Source organism: Phalangium opilio, unplaced genomic scaffold (assembly GCF_054372755.1).
Source record: "Phalangium opilio isolate 3A_F unplaced genomic scaffold, DU_Popi_V2 ptg000031l_1, whole genome shotgun sequence".
Taxonomy (NCBI): Eukaryota; Metazoa; Arthropoda; class Arachnida; order Opiliones; family Phalangiidae; genus Phalangium; species Phalangium opilio.
The window spans coordinates 9,811,703-9,825,087 of NW_028324158.1; the positions used below are offsets into that span (position 1 = coordinate 9,811,703).

The following is a 13,385-nucleotide window of genomic DNA, read 5'->3' on the forward strand; positions in this document are numbered from 1 at the left end:
GGGGTACGTGGCTACACTTTCAAATTATTTATTATTATATTAAGTTGAAATTATAAAAGAGCAATTAAGGGTCAGCCACAAATAGAAGAAATATTTCTAGTTCTACGTCCAATACGGCAGCACGCGGCTTTGGACTTGCATTAATAACAGGCATTAATATTGTATATTAAGCAGCAACAAACCGCAAGCAGGTCATAAAATAATGGGCACAAACAGACACACACACACACATTCGCTCCTAAAAGACTGGAATGAAAAATGTCTCTTAATTAAAGAAACATGGCGAACCTAACACCGTTAAAAATAACGCAAGTGCCACTGTCTTTCAAAAATAAAACACTACCGTAAGTCTAGCCCAACATTACAAAACAGTAGTATTTGCAGAAAACCAAGAACCAGAGAGAGAGAGAGAAATAAATTAATTTCGCGGGAAAAGTAACAACTGGCACGAGAGAAAAGGCGCGCTTTTTACTCCACTCGGCCAAGAAAAGTCATTTGGCGCCAAATTGTCCGTTATCACGTAAACGGTGAAGGGGAGGTAGGGGGAGCTAGGGGCTTCTTCAAGCTTGCTTTACTAAGCCTTTAAATACATCTGGCTTCATTTGCCTCCGCTATTTTTACTAAATTATCTTTTATACACCTCTATGTATGTTGTGCGGTGGCTATTTTCCAGCTCTAGTAGCATAGCACCGCAGCCAGAAGACATTTGGCAAACTTGTAAATGTGGGAGAAGCGAAAATTTCATTTTTGGCTCATTTCATTAAAAGGGTTGAGAACATTTTTAGTTCCATCCCCTAACTTTAAGGGATGGAGTAAAACTAACGCAATTGCGGTTGTGAAACGTCACAAATGAAGCCTTGGCGGCTAGTTTCCTACATTATTCGCGAGATAAGATATGGTTTGATTTCAATAAATAATTTGTGAAGAATTTACGCGATTTAGTTCCGTCCCCAAACTTAATCAGAGAGAAACTAATGCAATTTTGATAGTTGTTATGGTGCAATTACACTGATAGAATTGAAGCCTTGGCAGTATTCACATGATATAGTTTGATTTCACTAAATAATTTGTGAAGAATGTCACATTAGCCATATCGATTGAGTGTGACGTGGCAATGCAATTTTGATAGTTGCGAACAGTCATAGGTACAACTACCTTTGCAGAAATGAAGCCTTGTCTAGTTCAGTTTCCACGAACATTCAAAAGATATACTTTGATTTCACTAAATAAATTGTGAAGAATGTCACATTGGCCATAACACGAGCGAGTGTGACGTAACAATGTCGCATTTCATCAAAACAAATAACCCTTAACTCACACATCACATCTTGTTCTTATTAACTGCCTACTTTTAAAACAGTGTAAAGAAACAGTAGTATCACTTCTTTTTTAAAACAATGAATAAAAAAAGAAGAAAATACGTTGTTAAAAGACATCGCTTAATCGTAAAAGCTTTTAAGAGCTTCTTCATCTTTAAGCCAACTAGAAGTTACACAACGTCGCAGCCTGCAGGTTGCTCTTTTACGTAAAGATTTTTAGTAATAGGAGAAATGAGTGGGGGTAAAAGGCGATTGGCGACGTCTATATTGTCATTTCGGAACCAGAATTGCTTATGTAAGAGCAGCGGTGAGTCTGTCTCTCTTTCTCTCTCTCCCATCCTAACCCACAAAATCATCTTCCGAACAAAACATCTCTCGATTCGCGCGGAATAAATGCGTTTATATTTGGCGGGGAAAAAAGGGATCGCGAGACCAAACACGAGGGCGGACAAAAAATAGGAGACGAGAGAAGGAAAAAGGAAAAAGAAAAAGGAAGAGGAAAAGATCGCTTCCGTTTATTTGCCACGAACGGTTTTTTCTTCCCCAACGGACAACTTTAGGTTCGTTTTAAGTTAAAAGGATCATGTACTAAACTAAACAGTTTGGTTGATCTTTTACTGAATAATAAAACTATTAAAACTGATCATTTGGTTTTGTGATATTGGAAAAGGTCTATCGAGATCCCAAATGAATGAAAGGTGGGATTGGATTCACGTGAAATTCAATTGAAGTTGGTCACAAATCAGGTGTATGTTCACAAATTTAGTTACGTACATATTCGTATTCGAATCGTTGAGAGCTTTTAAATGAGTACAAACAACATAGGGTTCATACGCACTTCAAATTGGTCACAAATCATCAGGTTATGTTCACAAATTTAGTTACGTACATATTCGTATTCAAATCATTGAGAGCTATGAAATGAGTACAAACAACATAGGGTTTATATGCACTTCAAATTGGTCACAAATCAGGACCGTGTATGTTCACAAATTTAGTTACGTATGTTCACAAATTTAGTTACGTATGTTTTCGTATTAGAATCGTTGAAAGCTTTTAAATGAGTACAAACAACATAGGGTTCATATGCACTTCAAATTGGTCACAAATCATCAGGTTATGTTCACAAATTTAGTTACGTACATATTCGTATTCAAATCATTGAGAGCTATGAAATGAGTACAAACAACATAGGGTTTATATGCACTTCAAATTGGTCACAAATCAGGACCGTGTATGTTCACAAATTTAGTTACGTATGTTCACAAATTTAGTTACGTATGTTCACAAATTTAGTTACGTATGTTTTCGTATTAGAATCGTTGAAAGCTTTTAAATGAGTACAAACAACATAGGGTTCATATGCACTTCAAATTGGTCACAATCAGGACCGTGTATCTTCACAAATTTAGTTATGTATATATTCGTATTCGAATCGATAAGAGCTTTAAAATGAGTACAAACAAGGTATGGTTTCTAAGCTATACGAAAGAAGGTCACAAAAGTGTCACAATTTCAATACAAAAATATATATATATATATGTATATAAAAAATCTAACGAAATCCGTTAAGAAACGTAATACAAAATCACACACATACGACACCGCCTCTCTTATCAAATTCCTAATCCCCGAAAATCGCTCCGTAACCATTCATAATTGTATTCCAATTTCTCCATCCTTTCCCAAAACCCAATCCTGTCTAGCAGAAAAAGACGAAACAGTTTCATCAAAAGAGCTACTACATTCTTCTTTATACACGGAAATTGCTTTTCATAAAAATGAAGCGCCACCAAATTAGGACCACCCCTTTCCTCCAACTACAACCCCCAAAAATAATAATAATATATATGAATACATATAAAAAGAAAATTCCAATATTTTGTTACCAATTTTGTTCAGCGCGAGACTGAATAGAGGAGCGCGTGTTGAAGAAATTGGAATAATTCGGGTTCTACTCCCGTCTTTCTTTTGAAAAAAGAAAAAAAAATGAAAATTGTAACGTAAAATAGCTATGGCCAGTCACCGTTTGCGGGTTGGGAAAGAATTAGGTACTGCAATTTTTTTTTCTACTCCTTTCCTGAGAAAGATTGAAGTGCTAGGAGACGAGATGGAAAGGGGTGCTACATAAAAAAAAATGGCCGCCCCCACCCCGACCCCTAAAAAGCTCTTCGCCTTCTAGCTGTAGCTCGAATTATCAGTCCTATGAATAAGAAAAATACGTATAAAGAAAAAGGGATGAAGTTATTTGCAGATATCCAAGAATAATGCGTGAGTTGCAAATGAAAGTGCAATATTTAGAGGGGGTTTTTGTTTTGAAAAAAAGGGGGTGTAGTATTGATGCTTCTTGATAGGACGTTTTGAAATATATATTAATTTGAAGGTTTTTTTTTTCAAATTTTTAAACCAATTTTATTAGTAGAGATTTTGAGAAGTTTTCAATAGGAATACATACAGCTACTAGGAATCTTTGTGCAGCCATTTTTTAAACGTATCTATTGGTGGTTTTTGTGGGAAGAGCTATCTAGACTAATCATTAAACATGACGAATTTTACCTGGCGAAAATCTATCTCGCTGCCTGTTACACCTTAGGCTCGCGCCTGACCAATGAAATCACAGTTAGAAAGACGTCACTCAAACCCAGGATACCCGAGTAGAAATTAACATGGGATATATTTGGGCTCAATGAGTTCCAACGAACTGTATGTATTCCTACTAATAAATATATATCGCATTCGCATTCCCAAAAATAGATATAATAAATAATATTCTTCGCAAAACAGAAATAAATTCAAGAATGAAAAAAAAAAAAGGAACATAGACTGGATATATATTTTCCATCTCGCGGATAGGAACTATAGTATATTCTCTAATACATATAAATGTACAAAAATTTTCTATATAGAGACATAGTAATACCAACACATACACCCACCCCACCACTCCCGTCTGATAGAATACTCCTTTTTTCCCGCGCGCGCTCTCGCGCTCCAAAATGAGATTGGCGGGAAAGCCAGAGCTAGGGTCTCGTGGCCGATTCAGTTCAGTTGTATAGGGACTCTCGCGTCTCTCTAGATGAAGGAAACGCGCGAGGCCGCGTACAGACGCGTCGGGAGCGCGTGTAGATTAATATTACGAAGTGCACTCCGTGCTCAAGCATACATGTGTAGCTCTAGATTACACGGAAAGGCGCGAGATGGGAGTTCTAGGCCTATATATATATATTCCTTTTTTCCTTATATATACCAAGGAGAGAGAGAGCGCGAGAGAGATCCGCGGCGAAATAGATTGAAAAGTTGAAGAAAAAAAACCCCTGAATGACCCCTTTGGGATCACGTGACGTTAATAGAGTGGGGGTACAAATATAAAAGGGGGAGATTGGATGGATCTTCCGACGACGCCTGGGTGTTTGCGCGACAGGGAGCTTGGGGGGGAGTGAAAAAAGGAAAACAAGTTGGTGTTGATACTGAATTATATATATAGTAGGTGTCAGTCACAACTCACCGCCAATCAAAATATTAATTATTCCAAGTAGCTTTTTGTATTCCTGTTAATTTTTTTTAATATTATAAATTAATGTTATTCTAGCAGATTAAATAGTTTTCGAGATTAGGATTTAAAAACGTTTTAGTTATTGCCCCTGTAAGTTGGCTTGGGCCTGAACACCGGTGTGCAGCAGGTGGAACACTTTTACAGGCGTCATAGAAAAAGCTTTACAGTTTAAAATTCGTTAATATTAAATGAGTAAAGATAATATTAATAACGTTTTGTAAGATAAACACAATTTTCAGTGTGTTACTAACAGTTATACAGACAGTGGAATACCTCCCTTAAAATAATTATTACATTACAATACAACATTGACAAAAATAGGACTTTCACCAACATCCACGTGGTTTCAGTACGAAACTAAAACGAAAAGAATATAGTTTACTACGAAAGGAATCCATCTCTCTGGCTATAGACATATATTTTATAAGGATAATTATTTTTCTACCAATGAAAAAGAAACTAATTCTATTTGAAATGATTCCATGTTTTTTTCCCCAAATTTTTATTACAAACATCGTTTGATTTAACGATGTATTTCCACGAAGGAATGAATGAATGAATACTTGGATCACGAAGCGTCACGCAAACATCTGCTTGGGTTACTAAGCAATGATACAAAGTGATTGTACATTTGTACTGCAATGGTTCATCAAAGGATGATGGGGTATTAATATTAAGAATTTAATAAAACGAAGTAAGTGCCATCATCAACAGCTCTATTAACTTAAATTGCAACATTGACTTAATAAAAGCAGTTAGTTCATTACGAGCAGTGGCACATATTATAACTTAGAAGCTGGAATAGGTCAAGATACTCAAGACCCTTAATGCGATTTAAGGGTATAGGAGAGAGAGATGGATAGAACACGGGCATTGGTATTCGAACAGCGTTAGAGCAAGGGGGTGGGGTGTGTAGGTTGGGGGTCTTTGGGGGCCCCAAAACGCGCGAGCGCGCGCGCTCTCCGGACCGCCGCTTTCAATTAATTCCCGCCAATCACATTAGCAATCTTAACTAATTCTCTATTCCTAATCAGTCTGATTCGTATTGATTGCTGGCAATTTAGAGACGATTCTCAAGTCGACGAAGCACCCAACATTTCCGCGTCCGTATTAGATAGAGGGAGCCTAAATTGGTCTAATTCGCCGAAAGCTACCTTACCTTATATAAGGTTCACGACTAACAAGCGCCCAGCGTTCGCGCCTTTATACCTCTCAGTTAGTTAGACCATAGACGTGGATGGTGCATGGTTCCCAATTTACTAACGCTGCGCGCAGCGTCATTAAGATCGCAAAGTCGCGTACGAGGGAATTAGCCAATGGAAAATGCCCTCTTACAGCTAGGCCTAATTGCGAATGGAGTATACAGTAGTAATATATTAATTAAGATTAATTTAGTAGATTGCAATTTTAGAAAATTTTGAAATTGTGATAATTATATTGTACAGGGTAGGGTGGTCACAATATTTTCAGATTTTGGTCCCTGGGTTTTAAAATGTTTTCCCTGATCTTTTTAGCCTTAGGTCAAAGGTTGTCAATATTAACAGCATATTTATTATTATAACAATATTATTTTTTATAAGTCAGGTTATGTTTTAGCAGGGATAGATTTAATTTTAGAAGTGGGAATGGAGAACAGAGTAATGTGGGCGCGCGTTTAAGTCCCGGACCCCCTTCCACGGGACGGAGGGGAATGAAAGAGGCGGGTCATAGCGACAGAGGCAAAAAGGAATAACGTATTTTTCGCCGTCCCCGTCAGCAACGTCATCAAAGCGTAGTTTAAGTGAGCCAATAAGATAATTTAACATTTTCGTTACGTGTTGGAGGGAGGGGCTCCATATTGGGCTATGAGTCGGACTGAAGTAAATACTAACCATTCTCCATTCCTACTTCTAAAATTAAATCTATCCCTGGTTTTAGCATATATTGTAACGTTCAACGTGGGAATTTATGTTAATTTAGACAAAAACGGTCTGCGCAATCGCAGCAAACATTAAATATATAAAACCCAGACTTTGATCTATATTTATAAATGTTAAATGTAACTATATATACCCTTACACGTTTAACTATTAAATTTGACGAAACTAAAGTCTCAATCTCCACGTATCTAAAACAAAATTCAATTTTCGTAGAACCACTTTAGTTACTTAAATATTTAATTTTACATTAAGTTAAGTAAAGTATTAGCGTTTCCGCTGTCGCTGCCTTTCAGTTATATTTTGAGTCTTAAGTTTAATTTTACATAGTAGTTAATGCAATGTTTTAAAAGACTTTAAAAGCACTTTTGATTAAATCTAAACTTTCTCTAATGGAAAATGAAGTATTTTAAAATGTCTTAAGTGTGTCCCTTTTTATCGGTGGAAACTTAAGCAAGCCACTATACACTATATGGAAAACTTTTAATATTTATAAGTGGAGCGTTTATATTTCTATAGAGTTGCACCGGTACCAGCCATGTACTGAAGGCTACGATAATAATTTAATGGAATGGAAGAGATTGCCACTCTACTGGAATTACTAAAGTCTTTCGCGAAAAACATAAATTTTAAACAAAGTTCGTTCTTTGAAAAGTAAAGTCCATTAGACTATAATTTAATAAAACGTTAATAAAAAAAGTGCACCTAGATTTCTTGAGCTTATTAAATGCCTTCAGTTACACTTTTTCGCATTCATCTTCTCTAAATTGACAATTTAAAAACAAATTATAGGTAATTAATTTAAAATTCACCGCTAATCTGTATTTATTTAAGTACTGACTGACCCCAAACCAGTTTACATTGGAAGTTACTTTAAAGGGAACGTTATTCTCAACTTCTCAAGCAGTAGGAAGATTTTTATAAACATTGGCCATTTTGGAAAATGGCGTCTAGAAACAAATTTAAAAATAAAACCCATGCCTTCTATTCGTTTTCAACAGCTGACATAAATTAAACTGATTAACTATATATATATATATTATCAGGGATAGATTTAATTTTAGAAGTAGGAATGGATAACAGAGTAATGTGGGTGCGCGTCAAAGTCCCGGACCCCCTTCCGCAGTACGGGGGGTGGTATGGAATAAAAGACGGGTCATAGCGACCGAGGTAAAAAGAAATTACGTTTTTTCGCCGTCCCCATCCAGCAACGTCATCAAAACGTAGTTTAAGTGAGCCAATAAGATAATTTAAACTTTTCGTTAGGTGTTGGAGGGAGGGGCCCTATACTGGGCTATGAGTCGGACTGAAGTAAATACTAACGGGTCTCCATTCCTGCTTCTAAAATTAAATCTATCCCTGATATTATAGATGAGCTTTAATGTTTTCTCAAATTGAATCTACAAATATTTTGAAGAATATCTGACATAATGGTACAACGGGCAACGACATGAACCTTTCTTACAAGTACATAAACATACCCAATAAATAAAATTTAGAAAAACTTCATTTACGACTTTAGAGAGGCAAATAAATAAATAAAAGCATTTTCTATTTTCTAAGCCTCTTAACCCAATTTAGCTTTTAGAGAAATTGGCATGGACCTAAAATACATCGTCTGCTATCCACACACATACCACACGCTTCCGGCATGGTTTCTACATAATTCATGCAATTTTGGGCTTCACTTAGAGCTAGCTATAGGACCCCCGAAAAAAATAAAAAACGCTAGAAGGAAAGATGAAATAACGCCAGGTTTTTGGGCGAATGAGGGCTTCACCCGCTCCTCAATTCATTTTAGGTTCACAACATGTATAATAGATTTAGATCTAAAAATGTTGAAGGTGAAATTGTATTTTGCTCTACGAACGAAGAAACCAATTTTCTAGGAAACTTTTTTTTTATCAAGTATATATAGAAAGGGCTTCGTTGGTATGTGTATATATATATTTTCTTTTTTCATTTTCGGAAGAAAACTTTTTATTTCCTATTTCAAGGAGTTTTCAGATGGGAAATGGAAGGAGATGAAAGAGGAAAGGGAGAGGGGGGTTAGGAGCCCACTCAGCCGCAATTTGTTGCTCTGTTTTTGGGGAGGGGGGCAAAACGGCAAAACGTCTCGAAATTGCGGGCCCATTTTAATTCATTTCCTAAAAATGAAAAAAGGAACTAAACAAAAAAAACCCCAAAAATGACTGATTGATGATCCTGGCCATTCTATATGCCCATAGTTGGTTTTTTCTTTTCCCCTAGTTTCAATTTACCGAGCATTTAGAATATAAGTGAGCGAATAAAGATATTGTTTTATGTGAAGTTGAACTAAAAGTTCTGGGCAAAATATATATTGAATAATTTTGGGCGAGTGATCTGATATTTTTCGTTGTTAATAAATGTTCTGACATTATTTGATGTAAAAATTTTATCTGGTTCTGTTTAAACGATATAACAATACAGAAATAAGATTAAAATAGGGACAGATTTAATTTTAGAAGTAGGAATGGATGGATAATGGTTAGTATTTACTTCAGTCCGACTCATAGCCCAGTATAAAGCCCCTCCCTCCAACGCGTAACGAAAAGTTTAAATTATCTTATTGGCTCACTTAAACTACGTTTTGATGACGTTGCTGACGGGGACGGCGAAAAATACGTAATTCTTTTTTACCTCTGTCGCTATGACCCACCTCTTTTTTCATTCCCCTCCGTCCCGTGGAAGGGGGTCCGGGACTTTGACGCGCTCCCAGATTACTCTGTTCTCCATTCCTCCTTCTAAAATTACATCTATCCCTGATTAAAATTAATAAATTAAATAAATAAATACTTAACCCTAACTATTAGTTTAAAGCGCAAATAAAAACCGGTTTAATCGAAAGACAAATAAAAGATGGGCGTATTTATATACTTTTAAAAAAACAATCACATCACTAATAAATATAATGAAAAACTTTAACTTTGCTGAACCGTATTTACGTTTCCCCTTAATAATATTAAATATAAACGCAGTTTTAACTAAAACAAATTGAAACTAACTCCTAAGTAACTTCTTATATCGTTAGGAACTAAATACACAAAGCTGCGCATACAAAGAGCTGGGCAAACTATTACAAAACACATAATCCCAAATGAAACTAGCTAGAACATTAACGTTAAATACAGTTATACGATAATCCGCTGTCATACCTTTTCGAAACACAATACAAAACACATAAATTTAGACTAATGATTTTCCAATATAAACGCTACGAAAGATATCACGTTATTAAAAAAAAACGCAATCTCAAACGAGAGAAATTTATATAATTAAGTCAACATTGTAAGAAAAACAATGTACTTAGTGCTTTAAAACAAGCTATATAGTTTAGTTTGATAGGCGGGATTTTGAAGAAGGTAAATTGTAAAAATGTTCAATGCACGCGATAAGCTGATTACGCAAGTCAAATTGTAATCAGTTGTCATGAGTGAGCGGGAAATTGTTATAAACGATGTAATGCACTCATATAACAGATATCCTACGAGAATTTTCAATTCACAGAAGTAAATATGAAAATGTGGTTGCATGAATTTCATGTTTAATTTTAATTATCTTATACTAATCAATAACCTTTCTAATTTTAACTAATGAATAAGCTTTCTAACATTAAATTAACTAATTGAACATTCATAAACTTGAACTAGAATTAAGTGACGTTGATTTTCTACCCAATATTTCTCTCAATAAACGGTCACGCCCACCCACGAGGTCTTTTTCTAAAAAGAAAACACAGGCGTAATGCGAACACGTCTCTAATTTTTTTCCTTCTCTCTCGGCTCACTCCGTCGCCGATCGCCTGGATCCGATCGGGATCTTTTTTTAGCGAGGAGAAAGAGATCACCATGGCAACGGAGAGGTGTGTGGAGCAGCAAAAGAGAAGAAACGGAGCTCTCATTTTAGCGAGGTTTTTTATTTGCCTCCTCTTCCTACTCCCCCTCTCTTATCCGGAGGGGTTGAGGGGGTCCAAATTAGGTTTAAGGGGGGAAAGAAACCAAGAGTAAGGGCCCCTAAAGGGGGCACGCGACAATTGCGGCCGAGATCTCGCGGGAACCGAAAAGTAACGGGAAAAAAGGGGGGTTGGTGGTAAGAGGGGGGGGGAGAGAGAGAAAAAAAAGGGATGAAGTACGAGGGAGAAAAGACGCGCGCGCGCGCTTGATTAGGAAAAAGCGCGCGGACATGTATCGCGCAAAGTGGCGCGTAAATAAAAGCCGCGAATATATTTGGCGCGAAGAAAAAAAAGAGGATGAAAAAAGAAAAAAAAACCCCCTTGCTGTACTTGTAGCTTGACGATAAAAGAGTGTGGGGGAGTAGGAGAGGAGAGAGCAGGGATTTTTAACAAGATGGAAAAGAAAGAAAGGTAGTTTAAGGACTGCTTCACTAATGCTCATTAGTTTAAAGCTAATTAATGCGCGTTAGGGAAACACTAATTAAACTTAATCTATCATGAATAATATTTACGGTCGAGTTTAAAATCGCGTTCCTTACTAGCCTGCCTGCCAGGCGATACTCAAAGTATATTTTCTTCGCCATCATAAATTTAAAAGGCAAAAAAGTTTAAAAAATTGTATTTTTTATACAATTTAGGCCTATAATCTAGTGGAAATTTTGTTTATAAACGTTCATCTAAGACACGGACGGCGGTATTGACAAAGATTTTTTATAAAATGCAGGTAAAATACCATACCAAAACACGGACGGTTGTGTCCGGTCTCCCCCTTCAACGACTACCATAACATTTACCGTAAAACATAACACTACCCACACAGTCTTTTATCTATAATAAACGAACCCAAATCAGCTATCATGATAGGGAGGAACAATATATAAGCGCGGTAGAAGATGCCTCCAAATGGTGGTGCATCAACGTTTTTTCAATTTCAGTGGCGCGAGATAGGTGCGAGGCTAAAGGTGCTAAGTTAAAAGTCATCCTCTCTTCACCATAGTATCGCCCTGTTTTTGGGGGAGTTCTGGATATTTACTGGCACGCTGGCTGATTGGATGTATACTTTATTTTATAAGACGACAATAAAATGGGAAAAGAAAATTACGTTTTCTTCTTCCTTTCTAGAGGCGCGTGCGCACTGGGTGACCTGGAGATTGGGCGGGGCGGTGGCAAGAGAGGGTCTGGCGAGTTAATGAATGAAGTGGAGACTAATCTGGCAGTAGAAGTTGAACACCCCCTATTTTCTTTCTGTATTCTCGCGGTGGTTCCAAAAAGGTTACAAAAAGAAGCATTACTCTTTCTCCCCAGGCCCACACGCCCTTCATCTTTTTACTTCTTTGCCCATTTTGGTCTTTGATTAATTAACTTGGAAAGGAATTCTTAATGATAATGGAATTTAAATAACACGTACGCCATAGCGGGCTGAATCGATTTTTGTTTGGTTTTTTAAGTCTTGGTTGGTTTGGCGTCTAAATTTGCTTATTCCATTCAACGTATAGTTTGTTATTTATCGAGTATATTGATTGAATAGAGATAGGGAGTTTAATTTAATTACGCGTCATTAAAAATGAAGGTAGACTTACCTAATATAGTCGTTCTTGCAGAGTATCATGCCTCCTTTGGTGAAACAAGAGCTGCCAATGTCCGCCAGCGTGACGTGACAGCATGAGCACTTTAAGCAACCGTTGTGCCAATACCGATCCAACGCCTCCAAGAGGTATCTGTCCATAATTTTGGCTCCGCAACCGGCGCAGCACCTTCCACCGGGTCCCGGTCCACCGCCTCCGGGCCCGGCTTGACCTATTTGCTGTCGGACTCCTTGACCTCCGTGCGGTAACCCTTGATGTCCCGGATGGCCCCCCATGTTGTGCGGGTGTTGTTGTTGTCCTTGATTATGTTGCTGCGGTCCACCGCCGCTACCGGGAGGTGGTCCGTGCATGGGACCACCACCTCCACCGCCCATCTGTCCCGGATGATGTTGGGGTCCTCCACCCATCATGCCCATCATGTTCGGATCACCGTGATTCATGCCGCCCGCCGCGTTCGGGTTCATAACCCGATAGACCGTCACAGCGGCCGTCGTTGTGGCGAAAGGAGACGACTTGGAGGAAGGTCCGGTAGACCTCGAGCCCCTCGCGCGCGCTTTCTTGGCGGGTTGTTTCAGTTTACAAACTTTCGCGGACCAAATGTCAAAGGTGTACTAGTTTAAAAAAACTAGCGCGAATTTTAACCACGTAATGTTAAATTAAAATCGCTCTGAACCTAAGCGATTTAATCTCGCGGTTCCTCTATCATTGGCGTAAACACGATGTTTTCGAACCACTATCCGACAATCATCTGCAATAAAAAAGATACAGTATATTAATTTCATGTCATTTACAATATTAGTTATAGTAAAAATTAATCAAGTACGTTTAGGAACTAGCAGTCGCGTTGAATTATATTATATTAGCTATTACAGCCCGTACAGCTAACTAGTATAGTTTGCAACATTCACATCACGCACACAACTGACTTTATACTTTTACTACTACAACTACATCATAGTAAAACTGTATTAAAAACCCGATACGATGAAAAACTATACAGAGCGGAACAAATATTTATAATTAAACCGCGGCTTTATC

The 13,385-nt window shown here is 37.4% G+C and overlaps 1 protein-coding gene and 1 long non-coding RNA gene across 3 annotated transcripts in view; one reads left to right on the forward strand and one right to left on the reverse strand.

The window, feature by feature from the left end:
* The window catches only part of LOC149690501 (uncharacterized), a 148,064-nt gene that overhangs the window by 60,022 nt on the left and 74,657 nt on the right, over positions 1–13,385 (reverse strand). For both annotated transcript variants that reach the window (XM_089870088.1, XM_089870089.1), the window contains one exon: positions 12,342–13,095. In XM_089870088.1, the coding sequence (XP_089726214.1) occupies positions 12,342–12,811 (470 nt within the window). In that variant the 5' untranslated portion in view covers positions 12,812–13,095. The remainder of the gene's footprint in view (positions 1–12,341; positions 13,096–13,385) is intronic.
* Positions 1–13,385, forward strand: part of LOC149690502 (uncharacterized) — a 285,407-nt gene that overhangs the window by 49,059 nt on the left and 222,963 nt on the right. The gene's annotated exons all lie outside the window — the stretch shown is intronic.